The following is a 17,500-nucleotide window of genomic DNA, read 5'->3' as shown; positions in this document are numbered from 1 at the left end:
CCCATTTCATACAACAGAGTCCGGATGTGGTAACCTGAATCAGCAACAGATCTCCTTTCTAGTGTATTCAATTTGATCACAGAACAGAAAAGTAATAGTCAGTGACCTAGTAATCGACAAACATGTAGCCAGGAGAAAAATCAAGTTTCTCCCTTTTCTGGCTTTTCTTTGTCATTTTACACAAAACAAAACCAAAGGAAATAAAAACCAAACTTCAGGCACTTTGGTGAGTGGGTTAGTGCTGCAGTCAACTGGAAAACAGATCAAACTAGAAAGTTGTTGTGTTTCTCATGATGCCCTAAAACACCTGAAATATCCTTTTAATAGTTTGACACCGCAGCCACATCACCTACTCGTTTTCATAAAACACAGGACACACACACGCGGACACACACTTGGACACGACGGGCCGCCAGGCACCAGATACTAAACCCAGCCATGGTTCATTGGACAAGTACAAAACTTCTCCTCCTCCAGCTGACATGCCACAAGCCAGGCTGGTTGCCAGGCAGGCAGCTGGCATCAGCTGGTATCATTGTCTCTGGAAGTGGGGACAGACCAACGGTGGACAGGTCTTTTCTTCTCTGTCCTCTCAGAGTTCAGCTGCTCCCCGACTATCGATGTTGGATCACAGTAAAATATAACTTGAAAAAGTCTTTAAAAAATAAAAGTTTCTCAAAAATGACTAAAAATACACTCATTTGATTTTACTTTGTTATGTCCATTTTTGTGGTTATAATTCAGAAACAATATACTTTTTTGGTACATCAACGTCATCATCACAGTAAAATACTGTACCAATAAATTCCTGAAGTTTCTCAAAAATGTCATTTATTAAAAACGGATCATCAAGATGCCTTATTTAATTTTTCCGATTTTTTTTTTACATATCGGAGAACATTCCACACCAGTGGAGCCAATAAAAATAATTAAAAGCATTTTGACATTTTTGGAACTGTTTAAATTGAATTGCGTTTTTCCACCTACATACTCTACATATCTGTGCAGCTGACAGTCATACAGAGGGCGGTCCATAAGAAGCAACACCTTCTGTGAACTTCCTGTTGGCCTTACTCACAATACAATAAACACACCCTCACACACACACCCTCACACACCTGGTTATGGTTTTATGAAGCGTCATTTACAGAGGGTGGATGAGTTCAGGATACAAGTTCCAGTGACAGCAATAAGGAAAGTGAAGGATGAACAGGAAGTCCATATATGGCTCTACTGCCTTGTTAAATTCTCTTTATATTGTTTAACCACAACATCACACCGACACACTCACACACACACACACACACACACACACAGCCTCTTGTTTTTACGGTGTGAACAGATGAGATTAGATACGACTGGTGGAAACACTTCGATGAGACGAACGCTGACAACAACGTGACCACTAGCGTTTTCAGTTTTGATGCAGGCAAACTTTTAAACTGATAACGACAACAGCTATTAGCTAGTTTAGCCACGTTGTTTGTTATTTATACTTTATTTACATGCAGGACTGCCTATGATGTGTTTTTACACCTCACATGCTGATTTTTCAAACCATTCAAACTGTGTCGCTGATTATTGTCAAAAACGTAATCAACGATCTTTCCGAAAAACTAAACTCTGGATGTCACGTGCGGCTAAATTAACCTCAATGTACAGGAACTGTGAGACCCACTTTTGGGCCGAGAATCACTGATATGATGGCTATTAGTAAATGCGCCGCTGTCACAGGTTGGTGTTTAGCGTTAATTTGGCGTAGATGGGTGAATCCAGGTGAAGACGTTTGTGGCTGATGCTGAGAATCATTATTTCTTCAACACTTTCTCTAATGAGTTTATTGGTTCTGCCCCATCCCAACAAATCTTCTTCATCCTTCATCACTCAGCCTCTCTCACTCTCCATCATTGTCCACTCCTGTCTTCCCACAGTCTTGTATACGTGACCTTTAGCCTGTCCATTGTTCCATAAGTGGGCCAAGAGGAACCATGATGTGCTTATTCAACCAGTCCATAAGAAAACTGGGCCACGTTTGATGCCAGTTATGGACTCTATGTGTGTGTGTGTGTGTGTGTGTCTGCAGGACACAAACATATGTTGCCCAGTTTTTAATCCAATGAGGAAATCCTCTAGTATATGTGCAGGATTATGTGCGTAGGAACTCTTACATAATCACACATGTCCTGACACAACAGCAAATATAAATGTGCTAAAAAGTACAAATACTCTCTGATTAAGACTTTACTTTATGGATTTTGGCCCTGGCCAGGTCCAAGATCTTATTCATATTTTGTGTGTTAGAGCCGTAACCATACGTTTGAAAAGCGTGTGAAGGGAAACCATGGCAACGCAGAATGGAACAGAGCCATTTAGCCCAGACAAGATATCGGATTAACCTTCACAAAGGCCAAGTCGATGAGCGGAATCTAAAATCAAAAACTGTCACAGAGCAACAGAAAATCTAGTGCCATCTACTGTCCAGAGACTCTGGCCCAAACGTTTCCCAAACGTTTCTTCTAGAGACCATCATTTTAAAACTCAGAAATCTTTGCGACCCAAGTCAACAGACATTATTCGTAAACTCCTGGGATACATGATGCAAGACGACCCAAAACAATCTGCCACCTGAGGGTCGCAACCCAGTTTTTGGGACACAATGCTCTGGCCTAGCGTTGTCTACATGGAAGAATTACTTCAATAAAACTAGAACTCCTACATTGGATTAAGTCTAAGTAACTCAACTTCGCACCTTCTCACTGCCATTCACATGCTAGCTCAGCTGTCAGGTATGAAGGTTGGTTGTTCATTGATCGGTGCAAACTTCACCGATGTTTATGTTAATCTTAACCCAGGAATGAGACTGAATCAAAAGTGAAAGAATAAATGGTTTGATCTCACAAACAGATTTGATAATGATTATCACAGACAATACTGTTTAACTGCCTTCACTAGTACAAGGTACTGGAGAGGCTAGAAGTGAAAGGTGGCGTGTCCTCAGGTCCACTGACGCTAGAAGTGAAAGGTGGCGTGTCCTCATGTCCACTGACCAACATTTACACTCCCATTCGCACCTACTTGCATTTTACAATCCCCAATTAACCTAATCCTCTCTCTGCATGTCTGTAGACTGGAGGAGGAAACTGGGGAAAACAAGTCTTCCTACCAGAAGTTGTTCAAATATCTACTTCAACTGACTTTGACCAATACTACCTGGTCCTCTCACATGTAGCATTATTTATTTCTACCGAGCGTTAAGTGTTATCGGATAGATTTTACAAATCAATCCAGTTTGAAACTGTTCATTTCCATCTAGTATATGTTCAGTAAGACAACATCTTCGTGACCTTTAAACACTCCCAGTTAATGCCTACGTGGAATTCAAACCAGTTTCACTTTTACTGCTGAACAGGTAGCTTGACGTGCACCTCCTGAACCTCTGCCAGGATTTGTCCAACATTGTTGTTCTCTCAAGTGGAAAACTCACGTGTGACTGCCAAGATCAACTGAAAAACACTCGTCTAACTCGCAGGGCGGGGGCTGCACCGTGGCAGGACTCCTGTCTTCATCACAGTATATTTTGCCTACCTACAGAAATTAGCATAAGCAACATATGCTAGCACTGTTGATACTCTTAAAAATGAAACAATGTCACCTTTCCCTCAAATCACACCTTTACATTACAGTTAGCATGAGTTACATTAGTGCAGTGATTCCCAACTGCTGTGCCGTGGAAACACATCCAATGTCACTTAATTGGTCCCAAAACTATTATTTATTTATTGCAAATATTTTTTCTTTATTTGTCAATGCGTGACAGGCAGAACAATTACATCCTCTTCTGCTAGGTGGCAGCAGATGGTTATTAAAACTAAAAAAAAAGACAATCAGAGCTGTTGAAGAAGATCGACGAAGAAGTGTCTTTCTTCAATTCCTGCCAGTATATCAACGTTGTCTTCAACTAAACAGGCCGATTTTTTCGTCAATTATGACGAAACTTGAAGATTATTATATTTCATTACAGATACTTTTAGTGACATTTTTGTTTTGTACGTGCCGTGGCTCAAGACACAGTTGGGAAACACTGCATTAGTGATTGTCATGAATAAATTGCTCACCGGTTTTTCTTCTTCTGCGAAACTTGAAGAATAAGCTAAACTAAGTTAAGCTAAACTAACTGCCATCTGAGCTTTGGCCTGAAAACAGCAGAAGCAAAATAAATAAATCAGCAGCCACACAGACTTCAAACAGCGTCACCTCAAACTCTTATATTATAATGTAATGACAATCAAAGGTTAGCTTTCCTCTTGATTGAAAGCTGTTAGCTAGCTATTTTCCATATAAGCTTAAAGGGCCATTTGTCTTGTAAGTTGGAAACCAGCTACGGTGATTAGTATTAAGCGGACAAAGCAGCATCACTTTCCCACTTTTAAAGTGTTAACTAGGCGCTCACTTTTAAAGGGGATAGTTACGTCTGCTTTGTTATATTTATGGTTAGCCTTAGAGAGCAGGCCATAACTGGGACAGGAAAGAGGAAGACAAACAGTCATAACAAGGGAGTGTTTGGTGGGTTTCGTTCAGAGGTTAACGCCGAGAAGAAAGAAGTGAGAATGAAAATGGAAGTTAGGGGTCACGGGGTGGAGGGTGTAGCCAAGAAAAGATGAGAGGAGTAGCTGCAGTGCAGTGGAGGGTTGAGAAAAAGGGTTTTAGCCGAGTATAACTCTCAGCTTCGAGGTTCATGGCTGTCATGGATTAGACAGAAAGAGACAGGGGGTCAAGGGTCATCACCCCCCTCCTGTCCTGAACTACCATTTGCTGCTGGGTCATTTGCAGTGAAGAAGGAGAAAAGCTCCTTCACACAATATATCAAGAACGCTAAACCGTGAGGGAACACACACACACACACAGACACACACAGACACTAGATATTAAATCTGAATAAATAGAACAGAAAATATAAACAAATACAGACTGTAGGGGAACTGCAGAATTTTCACATTAAAAAACTATTTCAAAACTATACGTGTTTCCCCCAAACTTTTTCTCTGGACACCCATATTTTGAAAATCACAACCCAAGTCAATAGACATTATTCGTTAACTCCTGGGAAACATGATGCGAGACGACCCAAAAAACACCAAAAAACTCTTGCGACCCACCTGAGGGTCGCGACCCAGTCTTTGGAAACAATGGTCTAAATGGCCTTAAGTCAAGGGAGAACACCAGGTTATCCTGTCATGGAATGAACCACTGCCTGTTACCATAACCAGTAATGGTCATGTTGAATATGACCCAGAATAAAACAACTCAAGTCCAATATGAAACTGACGTCACTGGTTACTTTGGTCGACTGTTTCAACCAAACTCTGCTGCTTCCTTGCGTCTTTGGGGGTTGGAGACGGAGTGAGGGGCTCCTACTGAGGATCGCATTGTCTTGGCGTTTTCCTCTTGTTAGCACCCTTGGCCTCTCAGTGTGCTGTGTCACACACACAGAAACACACACACACACACACACGCCGTCAGCCACTCCACCCCCTTCCTTGCCTGTCTTTTCGGATCACTTAACAAGACAATTACTCTATCCATCTTTTCATTATGGCCCATTGTGTTTGTACCCAGGGTTTAGAAAGCTTTTATGGGGAAACAATCTCTTTTTCTTCTTTCAACTCTTTCTTCTGGGCCACATTCACATTTGACCATTTAAAACAGGGATGGTACCGACTTAGGTTCAGGGTCAGTGGCAAACGCGTCAAGATTTAGTGTCGGGATTTAATGATTTGAAACTTTTAGCAGACACTTGGGGACATATACGTACATACATGGAGGTCAACAGGGGTCATCTGGATCCTCACTGAACCACGAGGCTGAACAGTACTGTAGTGGTGGTTTTTTCCACAGTTTAGAATGTGCTAATTTCATTGCGTGGGAGGTGAGGTGTGGTCATCGATGAGTTAATTATTAGTAAAAGTGTGGACACTGGAACTAGGTTTGGGTTATTGACAATGTTTTATGGTTCATCTGAAAAGGTCTCTTCCGTTCACTGGAAACGAAAGTAAATCCTGTCACCTGCCACTTGGACATTTTGCTGAGTCTGTGAATAACATCTAAACATCAAATCACATGGATGAAAATATAAAGTCTGCAAAGAAAACCCTCGGTGCGATCATTCGTTAAGTTTTGACATTTGGTAGTAGTAGTTGAAGTACTAGTAGTAAAATGAAGATTACACCAACCCCCCCCCAACTCTAGAAATGAGGGCCACTACTACTGCTGCTGCTGCTGCCTATAATGGAGNTAGGGGAGGCGGGGGGGGAGGGGGGGGTAGGACAGATTCCTTGCAAAGACGTCTCGTCCCTCTCTCTCACTCTCTCTCTGTTTCTATGTCCTGGTGTCCAGACGTGATTGCCGTGATAGCAGACCATTCAAAGACTTAAGAGACACTGACGTGCCCAAGATACACACACACACACACACACACACACACTCACAGGTTTTAGTGTTTTGTGAACACTTCACATAGACCTGATGCCCCTGAGCCTGAACTCAACCGTCACAAATACATCCAGAGTCACCAGCAGGGCTGCTCTTCCACAGAACCACATCTGCAGTGTCAGCATTCTCCGTCAAAAGTCAAACTCTGAAACTGTGAACAGATTACATAACAACAACTACCCAGCTCAGAAACAAAGCCAACTGCACCGCCTTCAAGATTATAGCTTAATTGTGATAGTGTGTGTGTGTGTGTGTCAAAATGTTAATTATCAACAGTTGTATGACCTTGTGTTGCTGTCGTTGTTTATACTCCACAACTTTTTATTTCTGCAAAGCTCAGCAAAGGACTGGGGTTTGGAATTTGCTCCAAACTCTGTACACAGGACATCAGCTCCACAGACCACAGCTGCAGTGTCCCCTGGTGAATAAACTATGACCTGGTCTGTTTAACCTTCTTAATTGCCGCTGTGTGCTGATTGGGTGGAGGTCCTGGTGTGTACTGTATGTTTAATCTGTGTGTGCCGTTTCCATGCAGTACTGTGAAACTTTGAAATGATAGTAAAAATGTTTATGTGTTGACATTAGAACTGCAGTAATGGAGTCCATGTTATTATGGGTTGGTTTTTTTAAAATTAACTATTTACTAATTATGTTGCTGCTGCTGCACAATCAAACTACTGTACACACAAAGTCCATACCAAAGGAACACGTCATCTAAGAAATGAAATGAAATTTCCCTCTGATATATTTAGTCTGTCCAGATGAATCCAAAGACATCCCTGATGAACGGTGGCAGAGTTAGACACTAAAGCTCCAAGCGTGTCCCGTGTTGTATTGACAAAGGAATGTTAGTGGCCTAACTCAATGAATCCTGCACCGGGGCTGAAAGACATTTTCATCCATTACTCTCCTTTTAGGTTCCTGTGAACTCCTCCTGTCGGCTCTGTTTATCTTCATTTATCTCTATTGAAAGCCCGTGGAGTTAGATTCCTCAGCATGGACACTCCTGTGTGTGCGTGCTCTTTCTATAGCTGCCACTACATTTATCTTCGGCGTCATTACTGCGGTTCACACACTCTTTATCTCGGCTTCTTTCATTCTCCACCTGCTGTGATGTCAATAAAGCTGTGTTTGTGTGTTTACTCAGACGTTAAAGTTGGACGACACAACATTCGGACGCAGCCAGTGATTGGTTAAATTAAAGAAACAAAAAAAATGTAATATCACTTCTAACTCACAAGTGGTGAAAACCAGAAGGTTTATCTGGTGATTCTGGTCACTTTTGTCCCGATGACTTGAGTTGAAACTTTCTACTGTTTTTTTTCTAGCCCAGGTCTGAAGTTCTACAGGACAAATCCCGTCCTACAACATTAAGAGACAGCTTAGCAGAAGGTTAGCGAAGCCGATCGCCACAGATCACTCTCTATTGTAGTCGGGATCAATCATGACGAATCAATAGAATCTATGCACTGCTTTTGTATGCGGTGTCCAGAGTATGACCCTAGGCCTGGCCACCCCGAGAAAGTGAGGTTAGAGGTCAGGGAGAGAGAAAGAGACAGAGAAAGAGAGAGAGTTGGCTGCATAGAACGCTGTCTCTGCTTTGTCACTCTCCCACATCAGTGTGGTCTGAGGACCGCGGATCTGCAGAGGAAATGGAAAAGGAAGTGACCGACGCAAGTATGTTGATACAGTAACACTAATGGTTATATTGCTGCGTATAAGAGCGTGAACTGGAGAAAAACAGGTATTCTTCATCAACACCACGAATTATAATAAAAAATCTAATAATAATAATTATATGTATATATCACTGTATCATATTGATAATCAAAAAATGAACACCAAAATATAAATATGTTAACATTAAAACAATGCTGTGTCAACAATACAACATTGCATTGGAAAAATGTACTATTATTATTATTATATTTCCTTTTAAAAAAAAAAGAGCATTACGTAATGCCATATACTGTAAATTGAGGCTAACTCCATAAAATTCAATAAATACAAGATGTCAAAACTGTTCAAGATGCCTGAGATTTATGCCTGAGCATGTTTACAATAATGTCAGACACTTTCTAAAAACATTTTAAAAAATCAGTTAGAAAATGTTATACTAATGATCATACGGCAGACATTAATGCGCTCGCAAAGGTTTTATTTTCTAAGTTGTATTTTATTTTGAAGTTTTTCACCGGATGTGGCAACACACGCCACTCAATTCAACTTGACGCGTAGAATTTATAAACGCCGCAGCCACAGCGGTGTTGTTAGTAAACCTCAGCAGCTCTCTGGGAGATGCTGTTTCTATAACACACTTTCTTTCTTTTTTTTCCAACAAAAGAAAGTGTTTTATAGATTGACTGGAGATGAATGAAGTCACAAAGTGACTCGACGAAGTCTATCGAGGAATGTTTTCATTTATTACATCTCTCAAAAGTGTCCCGAGCGACACTGTAAGTTGTGAATTCTTTCAGAAATAACGAGAGAACGAATTTTTTTTTTTCGGTTAAAATGTGGACCAGTTGATATTATATCACTGTCAGGGGACTGGACGACTTTTTTTTTTTTTTTTTTTTACTTATTATTAATTTAAGTCCGTCGCCGCGAGGAGTGGACGGAAACCGCTGGAAGACACTCGGCTCGTGGCAGAAGTTTCGGGGGAATGGAGCCCCAGCTGCTGTGCTGTGAGGGGGACAGGCCTGCCAGGGCCTACCGGGACTCCAACCTGTTGACGGACCGGGTCCTGGGAGCTCTCCTGCGGGCAGAGGAGAATTACCTCCCCGCTTCGAACTACTTTAAATGCGTCCAGAGAGAAATCGCTCCGTACATGAGGAGGATAGCGGCCACCTGGGTGCTGGAGGTGAGCGTGAGCGACTTGCAGTACAAAGAGAATCACGTTGTCGCTGAACCAGTGCGGAAAACACAGAGACCGCGGCCCAGTGACGGTTCAGGGGAACGTTGGTTATGGGTCACAGACACGTATAAGTGCGTTATTACTGATTAATACGCGAAAGGTTAATGTAATAAGGTTATAAAATGATCAGATCACAGAAGAAGTTGCTTAAACGCGAGGACTTTGCACATGTACTTCTTTTTTTTTAAACATGAAAAATCCCTTTTTACAGGCTTAATAAAGTAAAGTGCAAATGACGAAAAATGGAAATATATTAGTTTTTTTTGTCATAGTCAATTTGTAAAATATACTGACGTTAAAAGTCTAAAAATCAGTGGATTTTAGCTAAAAGACAACAACAGTCAAAAACTAAAACTTGCCAAGAAATACCAATTATTTATTTAAAAGAAGCTAAAGATTGGCCATCAGCTAAAATAGGACCAACAAGTTTGACCTATAAACAGCTTAATTTTAGTTAGATGTTCTACAGTAGTGCAGTTTCTACAAATGGTCGACTCCAAATCCTTAAGAAATTGTTTAAAAAAAAAGCCCAAATACAGGACAGTTGTTTGGTTGATCACGAATTAGAACAGAGTTTGACTAACAGGCGGCAGGTCTGACTGTAATCAACATTTCTGCTCTTTTATGACATCATTTATTATCACTTATTTACAGCTGACTCTTTGATCTTGGTTTGTCTGTGTAGGTGTGTGAGGAGCAAAGGTGTGAAGAGGAGGTTTTCCCTCTGGCCATGAACTACATGGACCGCTTCCTGTCTGTGGAGCCCGTCAAGAAGAACCACCTGCAGCTACTGGGAGCTGCCTGTATGTTCCTGGCATCCAAACTAAAGGAGACCATCCCACTGACCGCCGAGAAGCTCTGCATCTACACAGACAACTCCATCACCACGTCTCAGCTGCTGGTACGTCAGCTACGCTCCTCAGAGGAGAACTCTGAAAAAAATTCTAACTCTGTTTATCCTGGTGTGGTCTCACGTTCCAAACTCTATCTCTCATTGTTAATTTTTCATCCAATCATAGCAAATGGAGCTGCTGGTTTTGAACAAACTCAAGTGGGACCTGGCCTCTGTGACGCCACTGGATTTCATCGACCACTTCCTGTCCCGGCTGCCCGTCAGAAGAGAGTGCCGGTCCATACTCAGGAAGCACGCTCAGACCTTTGTGGCGCTCTGTGCCACAGGTACGCAATGTTCAAATAATGTATAATATACAACACATGGTAGACATCTTACACACATCTCTGTGTGTGTGTGTAGTCTGTAGCTGATTTCTAAACCGTCGTCCAAACCACAATCACAGCTCGTTCCAGCTTCCTGTTATAGTTCAGTATCCACTTGGCTAAATCCATTTGCCCGTCTATCTGTTTTGGTCTGACAGATGCAGACCCAGACCCTGTAGCACTAAGGTTTATGCAACTGGGGTAAAACAGGGATTTGTGTGTAATCCCATTAACTGACAAAGTGCTGATAATTTCAAATTACAAGTCCAGTGCTGACAGATGGAAAGCTGACCTCTTTCAGTGGACAACTGGTTCCAAAAATGAACCACACATCCATTAGCCACGACAGACTGAAATCAACCAAAACTGACTAACGTTCAATTTTCCACAATAAAAAAAATATACTTTTTTACCAAAGCGTTGATTAACGTTCATCCTGCATTATTCATATATCATTACCAAATAACAGTCAACTTAAAACAAAGACTCATCACGAAAGAAAAACAAAACAACAGCGTTTTGAGTTTGGAGGTTAGAAACTGACCCTGAAAGTGCTTTAAAAGTGCTTTAAATCTGATTGGACTCAGTGTTTAGGTGTGACTGAGGGGAGTTTTTCTTTTTTTTTTTTTAACAAAGATTTGTTCTGATGCTTCACAGACACCAATTTCATCGCCAGCCCCCCGTCCATGGTGGCGGCCGGCAGCATGGTGGCAGCAGTGGAGGGCTTACAGCTGAAGATGCTGGGGAACACATCCATGTCCCAGAAACTGACAGAGCAGCTTGCACAGACCATCAGGAGCGACCCGGTGAGATAACTGCTCACACTGATCTAAGTGTGTGTGTGTGTGTGTGTGTGTGTGTGGTACTCACACTAACCCGGTCTGTCTCTCCTCAGGACTGTCTCAGAGCGTGTCAGGAACAAATAGAGTCGCTGCTAGAAACCAGCCTCGGACAGGCACGGCAGCAACACACGGTTACTATGGAAACTAAGAACAGTGGTGAGGGGCAGGACCTCTCGTCCACACCCACAGATGTCCGTGACGTAAACATCTGATGAAGGGCCGATGGACTGATGAAGTGGACGGTCGTCGTTGACACACAGGGGAGTTTGGAGTCCCGCAATGAACTGTGAAAAAAAAACAAACAAACGAGAGAAGCTGGTTTGAAGTACTGTGTGTCATGTGGTCGAGGGGAAACACAGCGAGGTTCAGAGGTCTGTTAAATGGTTCTGAAGATGAATGTGATTTATCTGAGTGTTGTTTCTTTTTTTAATCCACTCTATGATGTTGGAAAGACAGTGACGTTTGGAAAGAAACCTCCCCTGACCCCCACATTTTACAGACCACCGTCAAGACGGAGCAAATGTTGACTAAAATCCACCGACAAATGTTTCTGTATCTGGCTGCTGTTGTGTGTCTGTCTGTTCAAGCAATAAATAAGTAAAAGTTTTGTCATATTTAGGAATTTGATTTGTTGATTTGTCTTGATAAACAATGTTTGACTGCCATCACGATTAATCAATAATTTATCAAATCATCAATATATATACACACACAAACACACACAGTGGGGCTTCGAGGTACAAATTTAATCTGTTCCACAACAGCACTCTAAAAACCAATTCATTCATTAATTAAAATAAAATCCCCCTCTGTCTTAACATCCAAAACATAGATATAAACAAATACATTGATAATAAAATAATAATTAAGAAAACCTTATATTATTGTTATAAAAATAGGTAAAATAACAAAGAGAGAGACAGTGAGTGAGTGTCAGGGCTGGGAGTGAGGCCTACACGATTTCTTCATTTATAAAAAAACAAAAACAAAAAACTAAGGTGTAATCCAGCGTCAGATTCACACCAAGTGTCAGACGCTCCCTAATCTGTGACCTGACTGCCTTAACAGAGTAGATGTACAAACTTTTCCACGTTATTCTGAGCTTTTACCTTTTACACTGACATCTCATCTGGTGGCTAAAGCTCCGTGTCGCCACCTTGAGTGTGTCGTCCTCAGACTGATTTGAAGGGTGGATTAAGGGACAACAGTTTGATTAAACACACCTGGTAGTGATGGTGAGTGTTGTTGTTTTTTTACTCTACAGTGTTCCTATAGTGAGCTAATCCCTGAACGCTGGTTGCCTGTTGTAGGTCCAACCTCTTCTTCTTCTGATGTGACTGTCTCTTCACTAAAACTACATGTTACACTGCAGTTTATGACGGACTTACATTTGGACAAGAGGCGCAGTCCAGTGTGGATGTCGAGCCAACATGGTACTCACAGTTTTAAACCCCGGCTTGGGCAGCTCTGATTTGTTGAACAACCACCAATTCCTCTGTGTGTGATACACAACGATGACCACTAGAGAGCAGCAAGCCGTTTAGAAAGGATCTGCACTGAAGGACGACAGTGAAACTGACTGTTAATCATACTGTAGTTTGTCACTGGACCAAAGACTGAGAGGAGCTGGAAACACTCTGAGGTGGAAGGATATATTTCACTAATATAAAATAATATAAAATATAACATTATTCTCAAAATGTTATGCAAAACTTTAATCACGTTCACTGTCATTTTTCAAATTGTGAACTATCTTTTGTGAGTAATAGAGATGTTTCTGGGTAAAATAGTTTGATAGTAAAATAAATAAATGAATAAAAATACAGCGCAGTAAAAGGCAACAGTTAAACCCATACTATGTGAAGCTGTGATGTAGAGAAATTTACTACACAAATATAGAAAATATACTATAGAATTAAATTTAAATTGTAAAAATACTTAAATAATTCAACACAGAAATATCTAACAGATCAGCAAAATGAAAAAAAACAAACAAAACAAGTTGATTACAACAGCTCTACAGAAAAGAGGAACCACTAATTCTACTTTCCAGAAACCAGTAATAAAGATGAACAAACATCTAAGAACCAAGAACAAGGAAACACCACTGACACAAAGGTTAAATTAAATGAATAATAAAATAATAATAAATACGGTCTGTCCTGTGACCTAGCAGGCCAGGGGTCACTGACCTTTCTGAAACTGAGCGCTACTTCAAGGAGGGCACTTAGTAATACAAAGAGCTGCTTGTTTAATATGGACTTCCTGAACAATGTAATGATAATAATAGTAATAAGTTCTGGGACAAACAATATCAGACACTGTTCTTATCACCTGTTTGATCAAGGTAAACAGTAAGGAGGGTGTGTTTGTTCCACCTACTGTATTTATAAGTCACGCAGTCAGTCAGGAGTAACAGTACTGCAACAGGGAGGGAGCAGTCAGACGGCAGCTGAGGCTCACGGTGCAGCAAACATGTCGGTGGAACTGGACGGCAACATTTTGGTGACCGGCACCAACAGAGGCATCGGTCTGGACCTGGTCAAAATGCTGGCTGAGAGGACGGGACAGAGGAGTCACATCTACGCCTGCTGCAGGGAGCCTGAGGGCAGCAGGGCTGAGGTCAGACACAAACACACACACACACACACACAAAAGACTTTGCATTTTAAACATAACCAATTCTCGAGCTCTCGACCCTAACCTTAACTACTATGAATATGCGTCTAATCCTAATCCTAATCCTAATTCATGTCTACACTCCAAACTGAATGTTCAATCTTCAAATTCCCTCTCACTCAGTAGAGATCTGGGAAACTGTCCCCACAGGGACAAAGTGTTCTGTAGAAAAGGTCCCTACATGTATAGCTGTACCAGGAACACACACACATCTACTGTGAAGGGGAGTGTGTGAGCTCTTTTACGGCTTCTCCGTGTGTGTAATGAACTCCTGCACATGTGTCGATTTTACCACTAAATCCCAGGTGAATACTAATGAAATGTCTAAGTGTATGAATCATATGCCTAAGGTTCACCTTCTGTCAGTCACACGTTTCCTTTGGTTACGTAACTAAAGCAAACTTCCTCGAACAGTACCCCCCCCCCCACTCCTCTTGATCACTCCAAAAGTGTAAGTATTGTTAGAAGGTTGAACTGGAACCGTCTCAGGTGGCGCTCTGTTACGTAACAAAGACATTTTCCAAAGTCAAGGATCCGTCCTTGGTGGATGTTTGTCCGTAACAGAGACAGAATTTGATTTGTTCTTACTAATGCAGAACTGTGTAGAACCGTCAGAAATGGGGTTCCAATATGGCCGCCCACGGTGGCATTTTATGACAGGATGACACGGAGCTTACAAAAAAAAAGAAAAAACTTTTTTCCTTCTATGTCATTGCCAAATTTTGTAATGTGGGGGGTGGGCACCTTCCATCCAGGGGGGGGGGGGTTGGGTCCAAACTGAATGTCCAAACTAAAAGAATCCCTTACATGAATGTCGATCCCCAACATCTTCCAACTTCATCCTCGACTCCGGAGTAAGCTCTTCTTCTCCACTCCACCATTTCATGGACTCACTTTCATGTCACTTTTATTTCTTCCAGGCCCTGAAGGAACTTGTGACTCAGTACCCTGGAAAGATCACATTAATCAAACTAGGTAAACACACCACACTCTCACAGCTCATTTCATGGTTTTGTTCACAAATGCAAACAAGTATGTAGCTCACCTTTCTCCACTACAGGGGGCGCTGTAAAACACAGAGTGAGGTCTTTAGTACAACATAAAATAAATCATAAAACATTGGTCCAAATGAAATTCTTAACTTTAAGATCACTTTGTGCTGAAAATAAATATTATATTTAGTGACGTACCTTGACGTAGTCTGTCTGCTCCCACGAGCTGATCCTAACCCTCCCCCAGCAGTCTTCTTCTTCTTCGCGTTTCATCGTAGCTGCAGGGGAAAAAAGAGAAAACAAAGGCAATGTTACTGCACAGAACACCATTGTCCACTTATACACCAGTAGCTCACTAAAAATCACAGGGTGGATATACTTGTCATGTTTGATGGTCCAATAGGAAATCCTTGTAAATTTTACTTCATTTACCTCAGGCCGTCTCCACCATTTCTTGAGCCACGGCACATATATATCATCAGGAAAACCCCCACGACACACCACCAAACAAAGATCTCACAAAAATGTATATGTAATGAACTGGCAGGAATTGAAGAAAGACTCTTCTTTCAAAGCCTTTCCTGCTTTGGCAAAAAAAAAATATATGCAATAAATTAATAATAGTTTTCAGCCCAATTATTTACATATGTACCCAGGTCACTATGAATGTGACTTACCCTCGTACAGACCAGTTGTTTGGCAACAAAATTGCCAAAACAACAGTCTTGGACTGACGCCTCTGCATTAACTCGGTTTTTAACATGTCCATCTGCAGATGTCTCAAATGAAGACAGTGTGGTATCAGCTGTCCAGGTTGTCAGTGCACATGTCGGAGCTGCCGGGCTGAACCTCCTCATCAACAACGCTGCCGTCAATATGCCAGAAAGACCCGCCCTGATGTCCGCCACAGGGAAACAGGACATGATGTTGTCATACGAAATCAACGTGGCTGGACCGTTTCTGATCTCCAAGGTCGGCTCGTCCTTCCTAACACCACCGCACTGTGACACATGACACTGAAGTACACACTTTAGTTCAGTTGTAATGGTAGTCTATGAATGGCATCTTTGGACATGTAGCTTCCCTTCCCTGATCTGTAGGGGGGGCTAATAGGGAATTAAAAAAAAAACACTCATTTATTCAAATAAGCTGCAGAGTTGTCTTCTGTAGAACAACACGGCCATCTAGGTTCTCGGTCGTTCGTGATGTTTTTTTGTATCCAAACCAGTTAAGTAGAGGACAACTGGACAATCGTGGACAGTCTCCAGAGAAAACTCAAACCCCGTACAGCAAAAAAACACAGAGATGTCTCTGAAGATTGTCAGTCATCCAGGTCATGGTCACGGTTGAAGAGTTCTGTTAGGCAACTGGACGTGAAACTTTCACCTCTCGTCCAAGAGGCTTCTTGCCCAACAGAACTCTTCAACCAAAAAAACATAGATACACCCTGGTGATTAAAAAAAAAAAAAATCCTGCCATTAAATCAGGTCGTGGTCACCTCCTACAACTTTTCTTTCTTTTCAGCCATTCTGAGGCCCAGAATATATAGATGTCTTACATAGATGTAATATATATGATGTAAGGATTTGACATGTGAGACTAAGAAAGACAAAGACAGACTCCACTGCTCACACCAAACCCTTTTAACAATTCCATTCGACTGGGATGACCTGTTTTAAGCGCAGCAGATGTTATTCAATCACTCATTGTTTACTTCCTGTCCCGCCTCTTTTTTGTGGCGTTGTATGTAATTATTAACACCTGAGCTCATGTGTACATATAGTTTGACCTGCAGTAACAGAAATAACGCAGATACAACAACCCTCAAGCATTTCTACAGTTTCTAAATAATTGATATTAAAAAAAACCCACAGTTGGACAGATGTGTGACAAAATACATTCTTTAAGAGGTTGATCTGCAGCTTCAACTTCTGCAGTTGGTACATAACCTGTTTGTTAACATTTTCTTTTTCAGATGTGTCTGCCACTGCTCCAGAAGGCAGCAGAGATTCGCTCCTCTGACGACGGTAAACAATCAGGCCTTATTAATGTTACCTTACAGCAGTACTTCTGAAGATGTGGGGCGGGGGCCCCCCCGTGGGGTGGAGAGGTGCTTGGTGTGAGGGTCCTCCAATGGAGCTGCCAGTCACTAGGTGGCAGCAGCTCATACAGTGGTTTCTACAGATAAAAATATATAAAAAAATATACATGTTATCAGGTTCTCAAGGATGCTTCAGTTCAGGGGGGGTTGGGGGGAGGGGGTGTTTCTTTAACAGAACATTTTATACATGTGCCTGTAGAGAAGATTAGGTTGACCTGACTGAAAAAAAGTGAAGGTGTGGTTGTTGGGCTGGACAGAGACT

General features: G+C 41.6%; 2 protein-coding genes and 1 long non-coding RNA gene across 8 annotated transcripts in view; 2 read left to right on the top strand and 1 right to left on the bottom strand.

Moving 5' to 3' along the window:
- LOC103379852 (uncharacterized) overlaps window positions 1-17,474 on the bottom strand; it is a 22,339-nt gene extending 4,865 nt beyond the window's left edge. Inside the window, exons 1-7 of one of the 5 annotated variants that reach the window (XR_003049946.1) lie at window positions 17,193-17,474; window positions 15,336-15,415; window positions 15,191-15,211; window positions 14,953-15,093; window positions 13,849-14,068; window positions 12,908-13,017; window positions 11,495-11,750 (exon numbers count right to left, since the gene is read on the bottom strand). This is a non-coding gene — a long non-coding RNA (uncharacterized LOC103379852). Of the gene's footprint in view, window positions 1-11,494; window positions 11,751-12,575; window positions 12,644-12,854; window positions 13,023-13,848; window positions 14,069-14,952; window positions 15,094-15,190; window positions 15,212-15,335; window positions 15,900-17,192 lie in introns of those variants that run through there. The other 4 variants (XR_003049945.1, XR_003049943.1, XR_003049944.1 and 1 more) reach the window with 4 other exon arrangements.
- Window positions 8,477-11,709, top strand: LOC103379853 (G1/S-specific cyclin-D1). Its single transcript, XM_008311551.3, has 5 exons — window positions 8,477-9,352; window positions 10,092-10,307; window positions 10,426-10,585; window positions 11,282-11,430; window positions 11,520-11,709. The coding sequence occupies exons 1-5, from the start codon at window positions 9,155-9,157 to the stop codon at window positions 11,676-11,678; spliced, it is 882 nt and encodes a 293-aa protein (XP_008309773.1). The 5' UTR covers window positions 8,477-9,154; the 3' UTR covers window positions 11,679-11,709.
- LOC103379849 (C-factor-like) overlaps window positions 13,894-17,500 on the top strand; it is a 6,072-nt gene continuing 2,465 nt past the window's right edge. For both annotated transcript variants that reach the window (XM_008311550.3, XM_025056499.1), the window contains exons 1-4: window positions 13,894-14,088; window positions 15,066-15,120; window positions 15,913-16,109; window positions 17,113-17,164. In XM_008311550.3, coding sequence (XP_008309772.1) covers window positions 13,942-14,088; window positions 15,066-15,120; window positions 15,913-16,109; window positions 17,113-17,164 — 451 coding nt within the window. In that variant the 5' untranslated portion in view covers window positions 13,894-13,941. The remainder of the gene's footprint in view (window positions 14,089-15,065; window positions 15,121-15,912; window positions 16,110-17,112; window positions 17,165-17,500) is intronic.

The sequence above is a fragment of the Cynoglossus semilaevis genome, chromosome 6 (genome assembly GCF_000523025.1).
Source record: "Cynoglossus semilaevis isolate Cse_v1.0 chromosome 6, Cse_v1.0, whole genome shotgun sequence".
Taxonomy (NCBI): Eukaryota; Metazoa; Chordata; class Actinopteri; order Pleuronectiformes; family Cynoglossidae; genus Cynoglossus; species Cynoglossus semilaevis.
Note: the sequence above shows the minus strand (reverse complement) of the source record. Positions and strands in the feature narration are given on the sequence as shown.

Excerpts from the sequence above, each read along its gene's own strand:
- LOC103379853 (XM_008311551.3), top strand. The coding sequence starts at position 9,155 with ATGGAGCCCCAGCTGCTGTGCTGTGAGGGGGACAGGCCTGCCAGGGCC. Across the intron at positions 10,308-10,425 it reads TCACCACGTCTCAGCTGCTG|CAAATGGAGCTGCTGGTTTT; the intron begins GTACGTCAGCTA and ends ATCCAATCATAG. Across the intron at positions 11,431-11,519 it reads AGACCATCAGGAGCGACCCG|GACTGTCTCAGAGCGTGTCA; the intron begins GTGAGATAACTG and ends GTCTCTCCTCAG.